Genomic DNA, 25062 nt, shown 5'->3' with positions numbered 1-25062 from the left:
TGGGCCAGAGGTCAAACTGAAAACTTAACTCACCAAACCATGAATCAGCCCTGGGGATAGGTAATGGACACTTAACATGCCAGCCAGCCAATGGGCCATGGTCAACCAATCACAGGCCACCAATCACAACACAGGGTCAGAGGTCAAGCGGGATAGGGATTATGATCAACCCAAGGCTGAATAACCAGATGTCCGCTGTGGTGTGTGCTTGAGACACTTACTCCATGAGTTTGTTAGTATCTAAATCAGGAAGTCTCTGTGGTTGGACCACACACACACAGCTACTCTAGAGAGCGGATTGTTGGAAGAGAGTGTTTTGTTGGTCATCACAGGTGTGAGTGTCTCAGCGCTAGGGCTGTAACGGTCTTGGAATTTGAGTTACCAGTAATTGGCCAGGCCAATGTACACAGTTACCAACATAAACGTTTTGGAGGGGGGTGGGGGTCAAAAGCGGGGAGGTAACAATTCACTATTAGGCCATTATTCAAATAAAGATATGCCTACCTTGTCGCTTTTCTGCATTTTTTTTTTATCATACAGATCCTATTTCTACGCACAAAACCATTCAAACAAAGTCCGATGGGGAAAGGGGGTGCGGGCAAAAACTGGGAGGTAACAATTAATTATTAGGCTATTATTTATAAAAATGCATCAACAAATGAAGAAATGCCTGGTTGGAGAGGATCTGTCACATTTTTGTATTGACAAAATTAATGGAGTCAAAATAAAGATAGCGGTCAAAAGTTTGGACACCTACTCATTCAATGGTTTTTCTTTATTTTTACTATTTTCTAATTTTTTCTAATACTGTGAGGAATTATTAACATTTGAACAGATGTAAAAATTAAAAATAAAAAGACTTCTTTGACTTACTGTGTGAGGTGAAGAAAAAAAAATTAAATACTGAGAAGCCCAGCTGGGCACTTTCCTACATTTGACATTTGTGAGAAATAGGCCAAGTACTTTATGCATGCTCAGGTGCGCACACTCCATCAACATGACAGAGAAACCAGACATGTTCATTGCTCACATGGAGCACCTAAACGGTATGAAATAAACCAAAACTTGTTTCTCACAAGTGTAGTTGGTTTTGAACTCTGCAAACGTTTCCACTCCGAGAATGAGAAGGGTAAATTACTGTAATTAATACATGCATTAACAGAAATGTATGTAACCAAATGAAAGGGATTAACCGTAAAGTGCCTGTTTTACAAACGGTAGGCTACCACATGGGCATTCATACAAGTGCATTGTGGGCCGACACGGTATAGCCTAGGCTACTATTCTACTTTGTGGAAATAAGAGGGCGGCAATTTTGGGGGTTTAGCCCTAGGGCGGCATATCGGTTAGGACCGGGCCTGATCAGCATTGATTATTCTATAAGAAATAAAAAATCTTCTGTATCGCATTATACCATGCCAGGTTGGAGGATCGGCGCATTGTCCATTTGACACAGTATTAGTGCATTATAGGCCTCAGAGCCATAATAATTAATGAAGTCCGACACATCCCCAAAAAATTAAATGAATACCGATTTACTTACTAGCAAGCAATGAAAATGTGCATTTTATAAAAGGAAGTCCACACATCAACATTTTTATTACTGAAGTGCCATGGACTATCGCTCTCTACATCCCCACACATCTAGCGATTAGCTGCTCGAGAATCAAAGGAATGTTAAAGGGGATGTAGAAAGTTTAATAGAAAGACTAAGTTAGAAAAATAATATATCTTATAATCATTAGTAAACACTCCCGCTATCAGGTAAATTTTATCTACATGAAAATAAAGTTAATAAAAATAAATTCTAAAATAAATGTAGGCCTATTTCAACGGTTGACGATCATTTTATTTTTATCCAGTCTTCATCCAACTGTCAGTTACACGGTTATTCAACTAACATCGCATCCCTAGTCAGGAGGGGGGGTTGAGGTTGGCAAAAGCTGAGTTTAGGCCACCCAGAGTCTAGTCTTACACAGGATCAACATTCACAGATAACAGAACACACACACTGAATTGTGACAGATTACAGTCTATGAATTCCACACGGTTGTTGTTGTAATGCAAATAAATATAAGAAGCTTCACGCCTTACATTACACTATACCATGGCACTGTTGAATACTCAATTCTGATTGGCTAGAAGGACATGCTAGAGAGTGCATTATTCCCCTATAATGAGCGGTTTAATTCATGGCTATGAAGTTCATTCTTACATGTTCTATGTTTTAGCTGGAATTGAAATCATTGGCATTGTTGAATTCGATTTTCATAATAGCAAGTTACTGTATGAGGACTGATGGTTTGGTTAGCTAAGCTAGCAAGTCTGTTTGGTTACCAAGGCAACTACAGTAGCTTTTTAGTAAACTTGATAGCTACTTCAGTGGATGACGAACACATTTCTATCAGCAAATATAGCCTTGGTATAAGCGGTATAATCAACTCAGGGCTCTATGCATTCTCTGGAAAATAGTGCAACTCCATGGAAGGTTAGTGCCACACCGCTAACGACGTGGAACACACCTACCACGTCATGCATTATTTTCCATAGTACGCAAAGCCCCTCGTTGATTATCCGTTACATACCTGATGAAAGTAAAGATGGCTGCCTCGCCCCCTCATGAATATGAGAGTCAGTCTGTCAGGACAGGAGGCAGATGGTGCAGGTGACTCTGCCCTGAGGGCAACAGCTGCTAAGGCTGGTTGCCTGTGTCTGCCTGGTTGCCTACCTCTCTGCCTGATTAATTCCGGATGATTCCCTTCTGCCGGATGCCTTTGATTCCTGCCTTCCTGATTCCTTTCTGCCTCCCGGGCTTATCGACACACTGCTAAAGCCTTAATGTACAGCCACCTCATATCAGAGCATAACCCAAAGTTCAAACAGCTTGTAAACTTCATAACAAAGACGCAGAACACACACACAGGAACAACACAAAAGCAGTGTGGACGAGACCAGACAGGCCCAGTGTTTAGAAGGAAAACAGAAACCTGCGACTCCCTGTGGCATTCCATACACACACACCCTCAGATGTCTGAACACACACAGCTTTTCAGGTCGGTCTGAACACACACAGCTTCTAAGGTTTGTCTGGGGAGGCAGATAAAAAGATCAGACACACATTAACACAAACACACCGTTCTGTCTGTGGAGATAGACTCAAATGGAGAAAAGAACATGAGATTTAATTCACCTTACGTGTCTGAGGTGAAAACATTCTCAAAATCCCAAACCCACACACCCCCCTCACCAAGGGACCGATACTGCCTTATAAAGGAGGTAGTAACCATAGCTACACCTTAATCTTATGATTAAGTCTTTTGATCCGCTCCCCTGGAATTATGTCAACCCCAGAGCGGGACATAGTGATTCCCATAGCATAACCAGCATGGGCAACACGTACACACACATAATGCCGTGACAATGCGCATACAAACACAGCACTCACAGTACAGCCAAAGTCTAGGCTAAGTGTTTGCTCATGCCAGAATGTGAGCAGTGCTGTCTCACTAGACTGGTATTGATTGGCCAATCTCATTAACCTTTTCAGGCTACAGCCAGAAGGAAAGGGAGATAGGCACAGGCTCCAGCTAGATATGAGACAGGGAGATCAGATGGAGAGGGAGAAGCAGAGAGAAATAAAGGGAGAGGCAGAAGAAGCCACTTAGCAGAAAGGATGGGCCCCTTAGAGACATGAAAGAAGAGATGGTGAGGGTTTCACAAAGACAGACATTAGGTGGATGATCAAAACCTCAGACAATCATACACTTAGCTCCCAGCTCCCTCTGGACCTCCATGGGAAACTCACAGGAGAGAATAGGGTTAGGGTCAGGATAGGGTAAGATAATGTGTGAAAGAACGATAAGGGGGTAAATCCATTTCAATTAAATCACTTTTTGACAGCATCCCTTTTGATTTGAACGAAACCTTCAATACATACTTGCCCATGGAAGGTGGTCAGAAAATGACTTTTTGGACCTGAATGCCAAAACATTCAGGAGATAGAGCTGCTCAAAGTTGACCCATTTTGCATATCATACCATGAGACAACCATCTTCATCACTGGAAAAAACAAACGTTTGAGTTTGATATCATTTAAAAGCTAGATGTTTTTTGTTGCCATTTTTAAATCTAACATCAATTATCTAAAAATGCGTAAACTCCTTTTTTCATATTGACATTTGATTGAGAGGGGTTTGGTTAAATGCAGAAGACATTTCTGTTGAATGCATTCAGTTGTGCAACTGATTAGGTATCCCCATTCCCTGTTGTAGTTTAGGCTTGACAGTATAATTTAAAACTGATATTCCCATTCAAGTCAACATTTTCTGATGTGTGGACCTCCAACCATCTTTGTCATACTATTTGAAAGTTGATGTTTCTATTTTATTCCCATTTTACTACATTTATCAGCCAAAACATGCAACCCACCCTGTACTCAAGAGCATGTTGTGTCTCAACCGATGGTGGGCACAATAAAAACACTTCAGATTATGTAAAATAGGGTCTAAGCTACAACATGCACTACCAGTCAAAGTTTTAGAACACCTACTCATTCAAGGGTTTTTCTTTATTTTGACTATTTTCTACATTGTAGAATAATAGTTTAGACATCAAAACTATGAAATAACACATGGAATCATGTAGTAAACAAAAGTGTTAAACAAATCTAAATATATTTAATTTGTGATTCTTCAAATAGCCACCCTTTGCCTTGACAGCTTTGCACACGCTTGGCATTCTCTCAACCAGCTTCATGAGGTAGTCACCTGGAATGCGTTTCAATTAACAGCCTTGTTAAGTGAATTTGTGGAATTTCTTTCCTTCTTAATGCATTTGAGCCAATTAGTTGTGTTGTGTTAAGGTAGGAGGGGTATACAGAACATAGCCCTATTTGGTAAAAGATCAAGTCCATATTATGGCAAGAACAGCTCAAATAAGCAAAGAGAAATGACAGTCCATCATTACTTTAAGACATGAAGGTCAGTCAATACAGAACATTTCAAGAACTTTTAAAGTTTCTTCAAGTGCAGTCGCAAAAACCATCAAGCGCTATGATGAAACTGGCTCTCATGAGGACCGCTACAGGAATGGAAGACCCAGAGTTCTCCAAATGTGTATTCCTCACCGTAAAGCATGGAGGTGGTGTTACGGTGTGGGGGTGCTTTGCTAGTGACACTGATTTATTTAGAATTTAAGGCAGTTAACTTGCATGGCTACCACAGCATTCTGCAGCGATATGCCATGCCATCTGGTTTGGGCATAGTGGGACTATTATTTGTTTTTCAACAGGACAATAACCCAAAACACACCCCCAGGCTGTGTAAGAAGGGGAGAGATGGAGTGCTGCATCAGAAGACTTGGCCTCCACAATCTCCCGACCTCAACCAAATTGAGATGGTTTGGGATGAGTCAGACCGCAGAGTAAAGGAAAACCATCAAACAAGTGCTCAGCATGTGAGAACTCCTTCCAAGACTGTTGGAAAAGCATTCCAGGTGAAGCTGGTTGAGAGAATGCCAAGTATGTGCAAAGCTGTCATCAAGGCAAAGGGTGGCATTTGAAGAATCTCAAATACAAAAATATATTTAGATTTGTTTAATACTTTTTTGGTTACTCCATGATTCCATATGTGCTATTTCATAGTGTTGATGTTGTCACTATTATTCTACAACGTAGAAAATAGTACAAATAAAGAAAAACCTTGAATGTGAAGGTATTATAAAACTTTTAACTGGTAATGTAAATGAACATGAAAAAAAATCTGAATGTACAGATTTTTAGATAAAATAGTAATTTACTATTTAATATTAATTGTTTTTTTCCCTCAGAAATGATTAAATAGCTTGAGAACCCTGTTTGTAAGCTTTTAAATGATATCAACCTCAACCGTTTATTCTTATGGCATGGTGGTGTTTGAAAAAATGGGTCAATTATGAGCACCTTTATCTCTAGAATGTTTTGGCACTTCTACAATAGGCAAATATGTATAGAAATTCAAATATGTACATTCAAATCAAAAGCGGTGCTGTCAAAAAAGTGAATTTAACAGATGTACCCATGGAAGGAGAGAAAGGTATAGGGCCGGTTCAATCGTTCCCAGTGGAGAACAGTAAGTAAGTATTTGCCAGTGTGTGGGCAGAGTGAGGGTGTAATGAGGGGGTTCCATCACACATGCCGAGGTCAGCCAGACAGCCAGCAGGAAACGCCGCCAACAACGTCGTCATCAAAGAGGGCCAACAGCGCGACTCATCGGCCTCAGACGCAGGGAGGAGCACTGGAATTTAATGAGACACTTTTACACCAGGACATAGCAGTAAACAACATTCCTCCTGTCTATCAAAAAAACTAACTCCAAAGACTGGAGGAAGAAAACAAGTACAAAACAAAGATGGAAAAAAACTACTTTACCCAGAAATGCTAAGCTATTTCTAACAGGGAACAGGAAATTGGACTTGGAGCTACATCCAATAGGCAGCAGCTAAATTAATGAGTTTTCATTTTGCTCCCTGTTCGGTTTGAAGTGATTTCATGGAGATATGCGGATCAGAAATAGAGAAGAGAAAATAAAGAAATAGACAGAGGGGGAGTTGTACTAAGGCCTCATTACTACAGAGGAAACAACGGCCTTACACCCCCCCCCCCCCGAGCTTCAGTTAAAAAGGATACTGCTGCAGCTCTCCACTCAACACACACGACAGGAGGTCCAGCTCACGACCTCACGCAGCCCTTCCCCGGTGTCATTAATCAACATTTGCCATTGAGCAGGTTGTCAAATAACCTCCTCTACAGATGTACGTGCTAGGTTTCACACAAGGCTAATGTCCCATCAAAAGTGTACCTGTGACAATGACACCAGCTGTAGAACAATTCCAGATCTTTTATTGAGAGAGCCATGTTCCAATTGCACTTATTAATTCTACTAGTCTGTTGTCAGTTTGAAGAAACCTGGTCAATCGTCCACACATAACAATATATTGCTGACAAAAGGACTAATCACCACATAGCCTAAGCAAATCAGTTTTAAAACTAGCCTAACCTTTATGTTGAATCATTTCTAAGACTAAAATGTAAATGAAAGCCATCCAGGGGAACCACTCTCTCTCCCCATCATGTGCTTTCTCTGTGTTAATGAGCATGTTCTTTTCATCCGTCTCTGCTTGTTGCGACCCCACACCGCCACGACCTCTGAACCCTGACCCACACTTACAATGGATTTTGTCCACATCACATGATAAAGACTTCTATTTCATCTAAACTACGGTTGTTCTAGTATGAATCAACATAAAACCAGGAGGACAAAATATCCCAGTAATCTGAGAGACAGAGCTAACCTCCAGTCACACAGCTTTTCACTGAGGCTGCCTGCCCTGCTCCTTTATTCCACCTCATCAAAGACACGCTAGGGCCACGGTGTCACACAACTGTGACTTCTGTTACACTGTGACAAGGCAGGGCCAGTGGAGGGAGGGACCCTATTCCATAGCATTCTTTCCTAAACTTCTGTCTGCCACTAGCAGCATCCCTACCCCCCAAACACACACCTCTCCCTGAGACGCTCCTGACGCCTGTGTCAGTCAGATCAGAGGAAAGCAGAAACAAAACCCTGTTGTGCATCTGTCTGCCAGGCTCCCCCCCCCCATCCATTCTTTGGTCCAGATAAGAATTGGAGGGAGAGACAGGATTGGACAGGAGAACCGATTTGAAGGGGCCAGTTCAAAGACTGAGGGACACATAACAACAACAGAAGGCGAGACTGAGGACAATAGGAGAGATTGAGCAAGGGAGTTTGTGTGGTGTGGTAGATGACTGAGTCCAATAGGAAGAGAGCCAAGCAGGGGCAGCGAGGCAAAGGGTCCCCAAGGTCCAGCACTCCTGGACGCACTGTGCGGGCAGGCAGGGAGGGATCAGACCGGGCTAGTACCCAGCCAGCCAACGCTTTGATCTTGGCCTTTCATGGTTTGACATATTCCACCTGCATTACCCTCCCATTCATCTCTCTCTCTGTATGGTAAGATGCCCTGGTAGGGACTGCAGAAGACTTCACAAGGACACAACATGCTATAGCAGGGATATGCTGGAAAATTACGCTGAATGTGCTTTGAAGACATTTGGCGTACACTCACAAAAACAGTGGTTTTGAATGTCACCCAGCGTGTATTGGTGTGGTGTGTGCGCGCTCTAGGCAGGGGCTTAAGGCGTCCGCATGCTTCCAAGACCAAACCATTCAGAAGAGTTTGTGCATATACTATGACAACATTGTGACATTTTGTTAGTTTTGGACTTCGCGAGGGTTTTTAGGGATGTTGGAGCGAAAAATGTCTTGAGGCAAGCCAAAGTTCGTAGCTGAAGTCTACGCCCCTTCCTTGGTGATTGGTCAACAGTAGGGATTCTTTAGTCATGTCTTTGTTGTCATTCAACGAGAGACTACTCGTTTTCATGCACATTTTTTTATTGAGGAATACTGCACCAAACATGTTAGTTAGATGTAAAATTCCACGACCTAAGATCTCCTCTGCTAAAACGTCAAAATTATTGACAGATTCAAACTATTTTGAGGAAATGTATACTGGCCACGGCATCTCAAAATGGACAAACAGTACTATTGCCGCTAATTTCTCATACGAAGGTCTTTCATGCGAGCACGCTCATTCGGTTCACCTAGCCGATTTTGGATAGCTGCCAGCTGAACTGAAGCATGCTGACGCCTTTAGACTAATAGCTCAGGGCATTGAGAGTTTCATCTCCTTACTGAGGGGATCATATAACAGAATGAGAATAAAAACCTCAAAAGGACCAAATAATGGAGCAGTAACAAGTGTGACCAGCTCTTATCTCCAACAAACAGGCTTTTCTGAATAGAGGGAAATTCCAACGCACCCAAACCCCTTTGAAATGAGCAGACTTCTGATGTACTGCTACAGTAAATGAGGTTCAACCAGCATTAGGGAGTTTCTCCAACAGAAAACGGGATCTCTGTACCTGCATAGTTAAAATGGATACAGTAACACAGTATTCCACTGACTCTACATACAACCTGGACATCTTTCCATTTACCCAGCTCCTTCCTTGAGGTTCTTGAATGAGTGACAATACACCAAACAACTTGTTGTCAAGACCTAAATACTGAATGACGCCAGCCCATATAACACCTAAACAATATTGCATGTAACGGACAATCTAATCGTATGTTGTATCACTGGTAGGCTATTTAATAAGAGAGAATGCCATGCAAGTAAGCATTGTACTTAACATTTTTCCTAGATTATTCAATTTAAAAAGAACGCTTGTTTTTGTTTGCGGGTGAGAACGAGCAGACGACATGCTATTGAGAGAGCAAAAATCTAAACAAGCACTGCCTTGAGCGGCAGGTAGCCTAGCGGTTTGGTCAGTAACCGAAGGGTTGCTGGTACAAATCCCCAAGCAGATAAAGTGAGAAATCTGACGATGTGCCCCTGAGCAAGGTACTTAACCCTAATTGCACCTCAAGTATCAAAGTTAGGACCGAGAGACTGAAAAACAGCTTCTATCTCAAGACCATCCGACTGCTAAACAGCCATCACTAGCACATTAGGGGCAGCTGCCTATAGACATAGATTAGGAATCACTGGCCACTTTTAGAAATGGATCACTAGCCACTGTAAAAATGTTCCGTCCTACAGCTGGCTAGCTAACTATGATAATAGCTAATGTGGGCCAACGATTAGAGCCAGTAACACAACATGCTCCTACACTGAACAACAATATAAATGCAACATGTAAAGTGTTGGTTCCATGTTTCATGATCTGAAATAAATGATCGCAGAAATGTTTCATACGAACAAAAAGCTTATTTCTCTAAAACGTTGTGCACAAATTTGTTTACATCCCTGTTAGTGAGCATTTCCCTTTTGCCAAGATAATCCATCCACCTGACAGGTGTAGCATGTAAAGAAGCTGATTAAACAGCATGATCATTACACAGATCCACCTTTTGCTGGGGACAATAAAAGGCCACTAAAATGTGCAGTTTTGTCTCACAACACAATGCCACAGAAGTCTCAAATTGGGGGAGCATGCAATTGGCATGCTGGCTGCAGGAATGTCCACAGGAGCTGTTGCCAGAGAATTTAATGTTAATTTCTCTACAATAAGCCGCTGCCAACGTCGTTTTAGAGAATTTGGCAGTACGTTCAACTGGCCTCAACTGCAGACCACATGTATGGCATTGCATGGGTGAGCAGTTTTCTGATGTCAACATTGTGAAAAGAGTGCCCCATGGTGGCGGTGGGGTTATGGTTTTGGGCAGGCATAAGCTACAGTCACGCAGACACAATTGCATTTTATCGATGGCAATTTGAATGCATTGAGATACTGTGACGAGATCCTGAGGCCCATTGTTGTGCCATTCATCTGCCGCCATCACCTCATGTTTCAGGATGATCATTTTTAAGGTATCTGTCTGTAACCAACAGATGCATATTTGTATTCCCAGTCATGTGAAATCCATACATTGAGGCCTAATGAATTTGATTGACTGGTTTCCTTATATGAACTCAGTAAAATCTTTGCAATTGTAGCTTGTTGCATTTATATTTTTGTTCAGTATATTTAATCCCTGCAGATTTGCTTTGTTTTGTTTCCGAACTGGCTCGAACCATGGGAAACCACAAACGTGCTCATTCATCCATATTTAACGACCCCCTGAAAGCAGACTACTTACCCTCACTGGGGTGGTCTTAGCCTGGGCTCTCTGGGGCTGTGCTCCTGGAACTCCTGGGTCTCTGGGCCCGTTGCCCTGCACCCTGACGCCAGCTGTGCCATTGGCGCAGACTCCAGCTACGGGGCCCACCCGGCGGGGCCTCTGTTTGATGCCGTCCAGCAGCCGCACCAGGAGGATGTTACTGGGCAGCTCGTCCACAGCACACTCCACCAGCGTGCGGCACTCTGGGCAGCGCAGCTCTCCCCGGGAGCCCAGAATGCCCTGGAGGCAGCGCCTGCAAAAGGTATGCTGGCAAGGGAGGACCTTGGCTGTGGCATCCAGCCGCTCCAAACACACTGGGCACTCCAGCAAGTCCAACAGCACCGACTCGTCCATTCTTTGTCTCCACCTCTGAGATTTGCTTCTACTTCAGTGGGAAGAGCATGGTGGTGGTATTGGTGGGGGTTGTGTATAGGAAACCGTGTCCGTGCTGTCACGTCACTCCCATGCCGCAGCTATGGCCATAGCGCCTGCATCAGCTGTAATATGGGGGTAAATTAGTTTGCTGTCATCCACATATAAAAATATTAATTGGCAATAGTTTGAGTCCTGCATATAAAACAAGCTATTGCGCTATTTACTGCTACTATAAAATGTGGAATGTAACAAAGTTCAAGACCCTTACATTCCAAAGTTCTCTGTCATCCTGCCAGTCACACCCAAAGGTAAAAAGGAACATAGCATGCCAGGCTGCACGTCCTATTCTACAATATTACCGATATGCTCTCTCTCATTGTCCCATTTATACCTGTCAATCGTAACTGATCAAATCGTTTTGCAAATAGAGCATTTCCCATCTGATCAAATCTTTTTGCAAATAGAGCATTTGCTATTTGTTGACTGCAGACGCAAAATAATCCCAAATTAATATTTCATATATTCAATTCCCTACGGACTCAAATCACAAATGTAGCCTATTATTAGATTAAAGAGCATTATAGAAACCCTGGCGAGAGATGTTGACACATTCAAGCAGTGGGATTACATGCACTACAACCGCGTTAAACTCAAAACCAGTGTGTGCATTTCTCACTGTGTCCAGAACGAACGGAGAGGATCTCCGTGACAATTTCATAAGAAAGGGCTTTGATCCTCATAATCCCCGACTGTAGTAAATTGGATACATTTGGAAGAAATATAACTAACTAGTATTGCTAAACAATACGACCACTTCGTAGAACGCAAGATTTGGGAGCAGAGCTCTGAAAGAGGCTACATGCCGAATAGTAAATCTTTCGCAAAAAAAAACATTCTACAAATCTGAAAAACATCCAGTGGTCTTGCGTAACTTTGCTACAATGTCCCAGTATGAAAAACAATTAGACACATTACAGCCACAACTAATGTCGGTCATAAGAAAAAAGTTATGTCCTGCATGATTATGTTGATAACCGAGATTAGCTTGTTGGCTAACTAGCTAGCTTGTTGATGAACAGTGTGTCAAAAGTTCGCTGTGAGTAACGTTACTAGTTATTAGTGTGTAAGCAAATGTAACTGACTCAACAATTAAAATGCCATTGAATGACATACCATTAGTTTGTATATTATATGTTTGATGTTAGAAAACAATCGTCCTTGAAAACACAAATCTTAGCTACCTCAAAGACGGGCCTCCTCTTCCACCCCTCCTTTCCTTTCCGAATAATTTCTCTCTCCGACTTGGATAGCGAACAAGCAAGGAATGAGCGACTTTGGAAAGAGCCTATTTGGCGTGTAATATAGTTTTCACAGTTTATTCTGCTTCACAGAGAAAATAATCTTTACACGCTATTGTATTCTGCACTTTCCGAAATAGCCCGAGAGACCATGTAAACTGGTAAATTCACGGTTTGGGAAAGACCGACGGAGAAACGAACTCCAGCTGCGGTATCAGAACGCCATGATGAACTAGATTGATTCTATGGAACACGCCCAAGATACTTCAACGAGGCGGGAGGGCGTGATGATATGTGTCAACCATAGGTTGGTGTCAACTCAACAGTCAACGTGTAAACATTTCACGCACACTCAAAATATGTTTTACTACTCCCTGGGTTAGTATTTTTACATTCATAAAATAATTTAACGAAATAAATGTTGTTGATAATTTATCTGGATTACTGTCAAGTAGTAGGCTACTGTATTTGAAACCACTAGCCCAGACATTCCCAAACTTTTTGAGTTCGGGGACGCCTTTTGTAATAGCAAATTCATCAGGGACCCCCTCAAAATCAGAACACAACTCCAACTTTAGTGTGCGATAAAAATAGCATACAAGGAGTTTACTATGACTTCTGCATTGGATGGCCGGACTAACCAGGTCTCTGGCCCTGGGAAAGAACATTTTAAAGGCCCCCCTCTTCGCATTGGAGAGAAAATGTTGCAGTTTTAAAGCTAATTCCTTGCAACTCTACACATTTTGCCATGGGGCAGAGAGACATTTTTGCAGTTTTAAAGCTTTATGCAACTCTACACATTTCCCATGGGGCAGAGAGACAATTTTGCAGATTGAAAAGGAAAGGGGAAACCTAGTCAGTTGTACAACTGAATGCATTCAACTGAAATGTGTCTTCCGCATTTAACCCAACCCCTCTGAGCTTAAATTATGTTCAAAACAAAATATTTAGGGAATACAAGAAGTAATTAGTTGATCCCAGTGAGCCTCCCAGGCCCTGTTGTACATCTAAGGGTATATTGTAGATCAATAATATTACATTGTATTGTATTGCACCCTCCAATCCACAGACCCCTTTGCCACATTTGTCTAATCTGTTGTTGCTAACAATATTTATATATTTTTTGTAAATGTAAAAAATAAATAAAAATTGAAATGTATAAAAAATAATAACACAAAAACAATTCAGATCTGGCCGCAGAATATTTTTGCAGTACTTCTGCAGACCCCTATTTTCGGAAACCACTGCTCTAGCGCAAACCCTTCCTTGTAATAATGTTAGGTTGTTATTAACGCCCGCAGCAATAATAAGCCCTAGAAGCCTACGGTAGAAGTAGTGAAACCTTACCATGGAAGAGAATCATGTATTTTAGGAACAACAAAAAAAGACCAACATCTCACAAAAACAGTATATTTTTGCTTCGCTCTCAAAACATCCACTAAATCCACTGTATTTTGTTTTATGTACCTTCAATATTTTTTTCCACATGACTGCTCAAAGGTTAGATTTGTGTCAGCTTGCAGAAAGTATGTGCACATAGTGCAAGTGTGACGCAAGAATGATATCATGGCATTTTGGTTCTTTATCTTTATCTACCATCACTCACCCCCTTATCTTCCTCCATTCCATCACCACGACCCTGCCCTCCATTCCATCACCACGACCCTGCCCTCCATTTTATCACCACGACCCTGTCCTCCATTCCATCACCACGACCCTGTCCTCCATTCCATCACCACGACCCTGTCCTCCATTCCATCACCACGACCTTGTCCTCCATTCCATCACCACGACCCTGTCCTCCATTCCATCACCACGACCCTGTCCTCCATTCCATCACCACGACCTTGTCCTCCATTCCATCACCACGACCCTGTCCTCCATTCCATCACCACGACCCTGTCCTCCATTCCATCACCACGACCCTGCCCTCCATTCCAAGTTCAGCTAAATCAAATCAACCCCTAAGCTTAAAGCTTCTGCTAATGGCATGTATTATAATTATCATTATTATTATTATTAGCCTGTAATAAAGGGATCAATTACTGCTTTTTCTGTTCTCCGTACGTCACTGTAATGTTTATATAAATGTCCCATGTGGATATTATAAGGATGTGCAGGAGGCTGCCATAGAGAAGATTATGCGAAGCATTCTGAGCGACACAGACACTGGGATAGACCTCTTTCCCATCACTGACCCCACTCCTCTTCCACTGAGAATCAGAGCAACACTTCATTTACACCTCTATTTGTCTGTAGTAAACAGCATCTCTCCATGTGTTTGTCTCTAGCAAACAGTGTGTTTGTATTTGTGTGTGTGTGTGTGTGTGTGTGTGTGTGTGTGTGTGTGTGTGTGTGTGTGTGTGTGTGTGTGTGTGTGTGTGTGTGTGTGTGTGTGTGTGTGTGTGTGTGTGTGTGTGTGTGTGAGAGAGAAAGAGAAAGAGATTGAACCCTTTCAGAGGGTGTTGCTCTTATTACTAGAATTTATCAGGGCTGGCCATTTCCCCCATTAGTCACATAACCTGAGCAGCATCAGCGAAAGGGAGAGAGGCAGAAGAAAACAATAAAAAGTGTGATTTATATTGATCTGACTTTGTTTGAGGACACTGCATACTGAGAGAGGGACGAGAGGGGGAAGACAGGGAGAAGGAAAGAAAGAGCAATAAAAGCAAAAGATTTATATGGAGTTGGCCCTCTTCTGTCACTAGTGATCACATAGGAGCTGGCAGGAGCTCTCAGGTCATATTTCATCACCGTGGAGACAGAGGCAGTGCTCCACCCCCTGGGTGAGTGAAAGCCTAGGACTATAACCCCTGCCCTCCTTTCCTGCATAATCCCCCCTGTCCCGCCCTCCACTCATATTTTACCCTTCCAGTCCGTGTGACGTCTGACTGAGCCTCTGGGATGTAATATTTGCAGCAGTAGAAAGCAGCATGAGTGATTCACAGACATTGAGAGGTAATGGCCACTCAGAATGACCCAATCTGATGACAGAAAGAAACGAGTCCACAGCCCTGTTATTGGTAATAAACAAGACTGATACACATCACACACACACACACACACACACACACACACACACACACACACACACACACACACACACACACACACACACACACACACACACACACACACACACACACACACACACACACACACACACACACACATCCCCCCTCACCTCACACACACACTCTAATGTGCAAGGTCTTACACACACACGATGGAGGTGACAGCTGTGTTATTGCCTAGAAGCAGGAGAGAGGAAAGAGAAGCGAGACAGGACAAGACATATGCTCCATTTTCCCCTGGAGGGAGAAAACCTGACAGCCATGATAAAGCATTCAACAATCAGCCTCATGTACAGTAAACGGTAAACTAGTTCTGGAGACAAATATGGACACAAAACATTTATAAATGTATAAATGTACATATAAATGTATATCGTATAGTGATTAAGGAATGTATTATTCATCATTAGTGGTGAAAAATAAAAACATTTCAAAGCATTGTGGCAGAGTAGCAATCACATTACACATTATGACATAAATAATCAACTTTTGCAAGAGAACTACACACAATATTTTTTTTAATGAATGAGTAGCTGAGTCATTCATTTGGGGAAATGTTCTTTGTCTGAGAAGAACATTTATCAAACTCTATCTTTAATTCAATAGTGCACTTATTTATTCAGCTACAACACAGAGGTAATTTCCTAGAGAAATTGCAATTGCACATTGCACTAATACTGCCACCCAGCAACTGATTGACAAGACTTCATAAAATAATTGCCACATAGGTCTGTATAGATTAATTGAAACTAGAGCAAAGGTTAATTAAAATGTAGCACAAAAATTAATTGAACATCTGTTGGGTTTAACTCAAAATATCCAATATTAATCTTTTGAGAAAAGGCCACTTTTAAAGAGTTCTCCACGTGTATTCCCCTGATAAAACATTCTAACTTAATACTACATCCTGGGGCAAAAACATTCCAATTAGATTTGGGACCAGAGCTGAATGTCAATGAATGCTGAATGTGTGTGTGAACATGTACAGTGTTGTGAAAAAGTATTTGCCCCCTATCTAATTTTCTCTCCTTTGCATATTTTTGATACTGAATCTTCAACCAAAACCTAATATTAGATAAAGGGAACCTGAGTGAACAAATAACACAAGTTACCTACTTATTTAATTTATTTCATAAACTAAGTCATGCAACACCCAATGCCCCTGTGTGAAAAAGTAATTGCCCCCTTACACCTAATAACTGGTTGTGCCACCTTTAGCTGCAATGACTCCAACCAAACACTTCCTGTAGTTGTTGATCAGTCCATGCAAAACTGCTTTAATTCAGTGGCATTTGTGGGTTTTCAAGCATGAACTGCTCGTTTCAAGTCCTGCCACACACAACATTTCAATTGAGATTAGGTCTGGACTTTGACTAAGCCATTCCAAAACATCAAATTTGTTGCTTTTTAGTAATTTTCATGTAGACTTGAATGTGTGTTTTGGATCATTGTCTTGCTGCATGACCCAGCTGCGCTTCAGCTTCAGCTCACAGACGGATGGCCTGACATTATCCTGTAGAATTCTCTGATACAGAGCAGAAGTCATGGTTACTTCTATTAAGGCAAGTCGCAGCAAAGCATCCCCAAACCATCACACTCCCACCACCATACTTGACCGTTGGTATAAGGTTCTTACTGTGGAATGCAGAGTTTTGTTTTCGCCAGGCATAATGGGACCCATGTCATGCAAAAAGTTATACTTTTGACTCATCTGTCCATAGGACATTCTTCCAAGAGTCTTGATGACCATCCAGGTGCTTTTTGGCAAGCTTGAGTCAACTTTGTGAACGAGATGGGTCCCATTATGTCTGGCAAAAACCAAACACTGCATTCCAGTGGGGGAAAATCAGAAAGGGGGCAAATACTTTTCACGGCACTGTATGTGTGTCAGTGTAGTAGCTTATCCTCTGAAAGCCAAGTAATTCAACCAAGAAATCAATTAACTTCACCCCAGTGATACTGTCAATTATGGGATAGGAGAATATTGTCACGATCGTCTTGAGGTGAAAGAGTGGACCAAGGCGCAGCGTGATATAGATACATCTTCTCTTTTTAATGAAGAAACAAACACGAACACTAATACAAACTAAACAACAACAAAAAATGACCGTGACGCTATAAACGAAAGTGCATACACAAGCTACTAACGTCAAACATAGACAATTACCCACAACCTGTCTAATGCCTATGGCTGCCTTAAATATGGCTCCCAATCAGAGACAACGATAGACAGCTGTCTCTGATTGAGAACCACTCAGGCAACCATAGACATACCTAGACACCTACACTGAACACAACCCCATAAACTCTACCAAAACCCCCTAGACACTACAAACACCCTCGACTAGACAAAAACACACAAACATCCCCCATGTCACACCCTGACCTAACTAAAATAATAAAGAAAACAAAGATAACTAAGGCCAGGGTGTGAAAAATATGGGACAGAAACCTACTAATGATATCCATTTGATGTCTTTTTGCTCTCATAAATCTAAGAAATTAGGGTTGTGGTAGTACCAACAAAATAACTGACCACTGTAATAGTGGAATTTGTAGACAGTAGAATTCCCTCTAATATGGAGATCGAGTTTGCTCTAATAGTAGAAATTGTAGTGTAGTTAGTGGAGCTGTTGAGGCCCGGGACAGGACTCCAGTCCGGTTATCATCAGGGCTTTAGAGCCCCTCTTTCATGCCTCTGACTTCTGTAATTCTGTGAAATCAGACATTAATAATTCACAGGTTTATTGCCATAAGAGCTGGGGGTAAAATTACAGCAGGTGTTGGCTGGACTTCAAGCAATACAAATTCTGCATTTGAAGGCTGTACACGACAGACATGCACAGAATAGATATGAATTCAATTCTAGACATAAAACGAACAAATTAATATTGCAGAATCCTAGACATACACAAAACAGTCTGTAAGCTGACTATAAATTTGTTTAGATAAAGAGATATCAAGGTGGGTGTGAATGTGGATGGAATTCTTTTCAGAAAATCAGACACACACACTTATCAAATAGACACTGCAGAATGATAAGCGTTGATATTCCCATCATGTATGCACCACAATAAACCCTGAAATTACCTCCTTCAGCAATCCACCCTTCTGCAATTATCCAATAATTTGTTGGTATATTTGGCAAATTAACAGGCACAGACATTTATTTGCCACTTCAGCTTGTGGAATGTGATACACTTGGGAAGATACAACGACCACCTAATGCAATTCAGATAGCAGACTTGAAATGAAATTCGTAAATTAGAAATTGAATGACAAACAAATAAACATAACAGCATATATATTGAATGTGCTGGTTGAAACACTAATCTATAGCAACTTCACACTACTGGGACTGGAATAAAGCAATTTTAGAGGAGTAGCGGGGAGGGAAGACCATGCACATTCTAGCTCTGTGATACACAGATAACTCACATCATTATAGGGTGTAGAACATGAGCTAGGAAGAGGGCTTTAAATCCACTGTATAGAATAGACGAGGCATCCTTATTTTTAAAGGACTATAAAGGGGCTAGTATCATCTCAAAAGCACGTAGAAACATAAACTATGGGGAGTGACTGAGGCAGCATAATGTATATTGTCTCCTTAATTTCCATCATTTACTTCATGTCTTTCCGAGACACTAACCACATCCCACAACCATCTAATTTAATTTCCCTGTGAAACATAACTGTCGCATATTGTTATTTCAAATAAAATGTTATTTGTCACATACGCTGAATACAAACTACCTAGTTAGCTAATAAAAGTTTAAAATAGTTTTCCTATTCATATCTGGATCCCAGGACGCAGTTAGCGTTAATGCTGGGACCGCTGATATATGTCCCGGGATCCTTGCTCAAACAAGGTGGTACTACAGCTAGGCAGCTAGCCTAGCTGTTAGCTATCAAACTAGGCAACCTAGTCTACTATTGCCGGATACCAAGCACGCTAAGCAGTTAGCCCTTGTGGCTAGGACCGCACTTCTATTTGTCTCGGTTTTAGGACTACCGATTTCAAGAGTTTTCTACTGCCGGTGTCTCTCATTTCACGGAGTGAATAGTGGGCTCGTCCTACTATTAGCACTATCATGCCTCTGAAAAAAGATGAGGATCACATCTCTGCTGGGCAGGTACGTGAACCCTTGGAGAAGCAGAAAGTTTTCTACAAGGAAATGATACACCAGCAAGAAAATAACTTTAAAAGCTTCATACAAATGATCATGGAGTCTACCAACAAACGGCTGGACGACCTGATTAAACAAGTACAAGACATTAAAACAAACCTTCAGTTCGCACAGAAGGATTTTATTTTATTTTTCACCTTTATTTAACCAGGTAGGCCAGTTGAGAACAATTTCTCAATAACAACTGCGACCTGGCCAAGATAAAGCAAAGCAGTGCGACACAAACAACACAGAGTAAACAAACGTACAGTCAATAACACAATATAAAAAAAGTATATATATACACACAGTGTGTGCAAATGGCGTGAGGTGGTAAGGCAATAAATAGGCCATAGTGGCGAAGTAATTACAATTACTGGATGTGGATGTATTGAAGACCACACAGGATACACTTCCCAGAAACTGTTCCTCCACGCAGAATGAAATCTCCACAGTCAGGGAGTGTCACGTTCGTCATAACGATGAGACCAAGGCGCAGCGTGATTTGAATACATACTTCTTTAATAAACGACTAAACAAACCGAACGTGCCGCTATTTAAACCGAGTGCTGACATGCAACTACACATAGACAACTACCCACAAATACAGGTGGGAAAAGGCAACCTAAGTATGGTTCTCAATCAGAGACAACGATAGACAGCTGCCTCTGATTGAAAACCACACCCGGCCAAACACACAGAAATACAAATCATAGAAAAAGGAACATAGAATGCCCACCCAAATCACACCCTGACCAAACCAAAATAGAGACATAAAAAGCTCTCTACGGTCAGGGCGTGACAGGGAGGGCCTCCAGAACATGTCTGTGAAGGCTGATTACCTGGATGGATAATCGAGGAGAAATAATCTTGTAATAGATGGTATCCAGGAGAGCCAAAGTGAGACATGGGTTGAATCAGAGGACAAAGTTCGAAAGCTGTTTTCTGAGGAGCTACAATTGGATCAACAGGTTGAGCTGGAATGTGCTCTCCGGTCTGGGAAACCAGGGGGCGTGGTGGTGCCAATGGTGGTGCCAATGGAACCAGACCCAGGCCAATTGTAGTGAAATTTCTCAGGTTCAAGGATAAGCTTGCAGTTCTTGAACCAGCCAAACGCCTTAAAGGGTCCTTCGTCTTCATCAATGAGGATTCCTCAGATGCAGTCCGTCAAAGAAGAAAGGAACTAATACCAGCTATGAAGGCTGCAAGAAAACGAGGTGACATAGCATATCTAAGGTATGACAAACTGATTTGTTCACCCTCCCTCCCAAGGAGTTAGAACATTGTTCTAAAGCTGAATCAGTGGCACTAGGTTGCAGTGATCATAACTTGGTTGCACTCACTAGGAAAACTAAAATATCAAAGGCTGGCCCGAAGGTAATCTACCCAAGGTCCTACAGAGGGTTCAATCAGGACTCATTTGTGGATGAGATTAAGAATGTGCAATGGTTAGAGGTGTGTAGTAAGGACGATCCTGAAATGGCAATAAGTTTCTTTTTGAAATAATTTATGAGTATAGCTGATAAGCATACCCCTTTAAGGAAATGCACTGTGAGGTCAAACGGTGCCCCATGGATTGATGATGAGCTGAGAAATGTAATGATTCAACGTTATGATGCCAAAAAAGTAGCAGATAAATCTGGCACTCTGTTTGGTAAGCAAAGTTTTTGTAAATTAAGAAATCTTGTGACCAAGCTAAACAAGGGAAAGAAGAAGGGATTATATCAGCACAAAATTGATGAAGTAAAGGGTGATGGGAAAAAAGTGTGGAGAACGTTGAACACTATTATGGGTAGGAATTCGAACGTCTGCCTCTTTTGCTGAATCAGAGGGTATATTTATTACAAAACCACATGACATCGCAAACTACTTTAATGAATATTTTCCAGTCAAAGTTGACAAATTGAGGAATGCTATGATTCCAACTGATGGCTCCATGTCATATAACCTTATAAAAGATTGTATCATGAAGGAGAGGCAATGCATGTTTGAATTTCATCAAGGAGAAAGGGTAGAGGTAGAAAGGTAGAAAGGACACTGTTGTCTCTTTCGGATGACAAGTCACCTGGTACAGATAATCTTGACGCCAAATTGCTTAGAGTTACAGCTAACTAAATATCTACCCCAATCGCTCATATTTTTAATAAGTGCTTGATGTATGAGGTGTGCCCAGAAGTCTGGAAAGAGTCAAAGGTTATTCCACTACCCAAGGATAAAACATCTGCATTCACTGGTCCTAATAGTCGTCTTGCTAGCTGCCTGTGTTAAGTCAATTATTGGAAAAAATTGTATCTGTACAGATCAAGGATTATTTCTCATGTAATGGTCTGAAAACGGATTTCTAGCATGCATACAAAGGGCATTCTACGAGTACGGCCTTAGCACAAATGACAGATGATTGGTTAATAGTTGGAACTTAGTTGGTGCAGTGTTGCTAGATTTCAGTGCTGCTTTTGATCATGAACTGTGTCACGTCCTGACCTTAGTTCCTTTTTTATGTCTCTATTTTAGTTTGGTCAGGGTGTGAGTTGGGGTGGGCAGTCTATGTTCTTTTTCTATGTTGTTGTGTTTGGCCTGGTGTGGTTCCCAATCAGAGGCAGCTGTCTATCGTTGTCTCTGATTGGGAGCCATACTTAGGTAGCCTGTTTTCCTACTATGTGTAACGGCCGTCCCTCGGTGAGTGAGTAGACCAAGGCGCAGCGGGTGATGAATACATAATGTTTATTTGACAAGACGGAAAAACACGAAACGAAATACACTTGAATGATTAACAAAATAACAAAACGAACTAGACAGACCTAAACTATGAACTTACATGAAACGAGGAACACATAAACAGGAACGACCGAACGAACGAGACGAGACAGTACCGTGTGGTGCAAAATACACAGACACAGCGACAGGTAACAACCACCCACAACGAACACAGTGAAACAACCTACCTAAATATGACTCTTAATTAGAGGAACGCAAAACACCTGCCTCTAATTAAGAGCCATACCAGGCAACCCTAAACCAACATAGAAACACACAACATAGAATGCCCACCCAAAACTCACGCCCTGACCATCACACACATACAAAACAACAGAAAACAGGTCAGGAACGTGACAGAACCCCCCCCCTCAAGGTGCGAACGCCGGGCGCACCAGCACAAAGTCCAGGGGAGGGTCTGGGTGGGCATCTGACCACGGTGGTGGCTCAGGCTCCGGACGCTGTCCCCACACCACCATAGTCACTCCCCGCTTCTGTATCCCCCTCCCAATGACCACCCTCCAACTAAAACCACCTAAATGAAGGGGCAGCACCGGGATAAGGGGCAGCACCGGGATAAGGGGCGGCAGGTCCTGGCTGAGGGACTCTGGCAGGTCCGGGCTGAGGGACTCTGGCAGGTCCGGGCTGAGGGACTCTGGCAGGTCCGGGCTGAGGGACTCTGGCAGGTCCGGGCTGAGGGACTCTGGCAGGTCCGGGCTGAGGGACTCTGGCAGGTCCGGGCTGAGGGACTCTGGCAGGTCCCGGCTGAGGGACTCTGGCAGGTCCCGGCTGAGGGACTCTGGCAGGTCCCGGCTGAGGGACTCTGGCAGGTCCGGGCTGGCTGAGGGACTCTGGCAGGTCCGGGCTGGCTGAGGGACTCTGGCAGGTCCGGGCTGGCTGAGGGACTCTGGCAGGTCCGGGCTGGCTGAGGGACTCTGGCAGGTCCGGTCTGGCGGAAGGCTCTGGCTGATCCGGTCTGGCGGAAGGCTCTGGCTGATCCGGTCTGGCGGAAGGCTCTGGCTGATCCGGTCTGGCGGAAGGCTCTGGCTGATCCGGTCTGGCGGAAGGCTCTGGCTGATCCGGTCTGGCGGAAGGCTCTGGCTGATCCGGTCTGGCGGAAGGCTCTGGCTGATCCGGTCTGGCGGAAGGCTCTGGCTGATCCGGTCTGGCGGAAGGCTCTGGCTGATCCGGTCTGGCGGAAGGCTCTGGCTGATCCGGTCTGGCGGAAGGCTCTGGCTGATCCGGTCTGGCGGAAGGCTCTGGCTGATCCGGTCTGGCGGAAGGCTCTGGCTGATCCGGTCTGGCGGAAGGCTCTGGCTGATCCGGTCTGGCGGAAGGCTCTGGCTGATCCGGTCTGGCGGAAGGCTCTGGCTGATCCGGTCTGGCGGAAGGCTCTGGCTGATCCGGTCTGGCGGAAGGCTCTGGCTGATCCGGTCTGGCGGAAGGCTCTGGCTGATCCGGTCTGGCGGAAGGCTCTGGCTGATCCGGTCTGGCGGAAGGCTCTGGCTGATCCGGTCTGGCGGACGGCTCTGGCTGATCCGGTCTGGCGGACGGCTCTAGCGGCTCCTGTCTGGCGGACGGCTCTAGCGGCTCCTGTCTGGCGGACGGCTCTAGCGGCTCCTGTCTGGCGGACGGCTCTAGCGGCTCCTGTCTGGCGGACGGCTCTAGCGGCTCCTGTCTGGCGGACGGCTCTGGCGGCTCATGGCAGACGGGCGGCTTTGCAGGCTCATGGCAGACGGGCGGCTTTGCAGGCTCATGGCAGACGGACAGTTCAGACGGCGTAGGGCAGACGGGCAGTTCAGACGCCGCTGGGCAGACGGGCAGTTCAGGCGCCGCTGGGCAGACGGGCAGTTCAGGCGCCGCTGGGCAGACGGGCAGTTCAGGCGCCGCTGGGCAGACGGGCAGTTCAGGCGCCGCTGGGCAGACGGCAGACTCTGGCCGGCTGAGACGCACTGTAGGCCTGGTGCGTGGTACCGGAACTGGAGGTACCGGGCTAAGGACACGCACCTTCAGGCTAGTGCGGGGAACAACAGGGCACACTGGACTCTCGTGGCGCACTCTAGGCCTGGTGCGTGGTACCGGAACTGGAGGTACCGGGCTGAGGGCACGCACCTCAGGGCGAGTGCGGGGAGAAGGAACAGTGCGTACAGGGCTCTGGAGACGCACAGGAGGCTTGGTGCGTGGTGCCGGAACTGGAGGCACTGGGCTGGAGACACGCACCATAGGGAGAGTGCGTGGAGGAGGAACAGGGCTCTGGAGATGCACTGGAAGCCTGGTGCGTGGTGTAGGCACTGGTGGTACTGAGCTGGGGTGGGAAGGTGGCGCCGGATATACCGGACCGTGAAGGAGGACACGTGCTCTTGAGCACCGAGCCTCCCCAACCTTACCAGGTTGAATGGTCCCCGTAGCCCTGCCAGTGCGGCGAGGTGGAATAGCCCGCACTGGGCTATGCAGGCGAACCGGGGACACCACCTGTAAGGCTGGTGCCATGTACGCCGGCCCGAGGAGACGTACTGGAGACCAGATACGTTGGGCCGGCTTCATGGCACTCGGCTCGATGCCCAACCTAGCCCTCCCAGTGCGGCAAGGTGGAATAGCCCGCACTGGGCTAAGCACGCGTGCTGGGGACACCGTGCGCTTTACCGCATAACACGGTGTCTGACCAGTACGACGC

At 44.0% G+C, this 25062-nt stretch overlaps 1 protein-coding gene across 2 annotated transcripts in view; it reads right to left on the bottom strand.

Moving 5' to 3' along the window:
* The window catches only part of LOC139541287 (E3 ubiquitin-protein ligase SH3RF1-like), a 76930-nt gene extending 64296 nt beyond the window's left edge, over window positions 1–12634 (bottom strand). For both annotated transcript variants that reach the window (XM_071345760.1, XM_071345761.1), the window contains exons 1-2: window positions 12335–12634; window positions 10698–11215 (exon numbers count right to left, since the gene is read on the bottom strand). In XM_071345760.1, the coding sequence (XP_071201861.1) occupies window positions 10698–11072 (375 nt within the window). In that variant the 5' untranslated portion in view covers window positions 11073–11215; window positions 12335–12634. The remainder of the gene's footprint in view (window positions 1–10697; window positions 11216–12334) is intronic.
* Window positions 12635–25062: the final 12428 nt, after the last annotated feature.

The sequence above is a fragment of the Salvelinus alpinus genome, chromosome 16 (assembly GCF_045679555.1).
Source record: "Salvelinus alpinus chromosome 16, SLU_Salpinus.1, whole genome shotgun sequence".
Lineage (NCBI taxonomy): Eukaryota > Metazoa > Chordata > Actinopteri > Salmoniformes > Salmonidae > Salvelinus > Salvelinus alpinus.
This window is presented reverse-complemented; position numbering and strand designations above follow the sequence as displayed.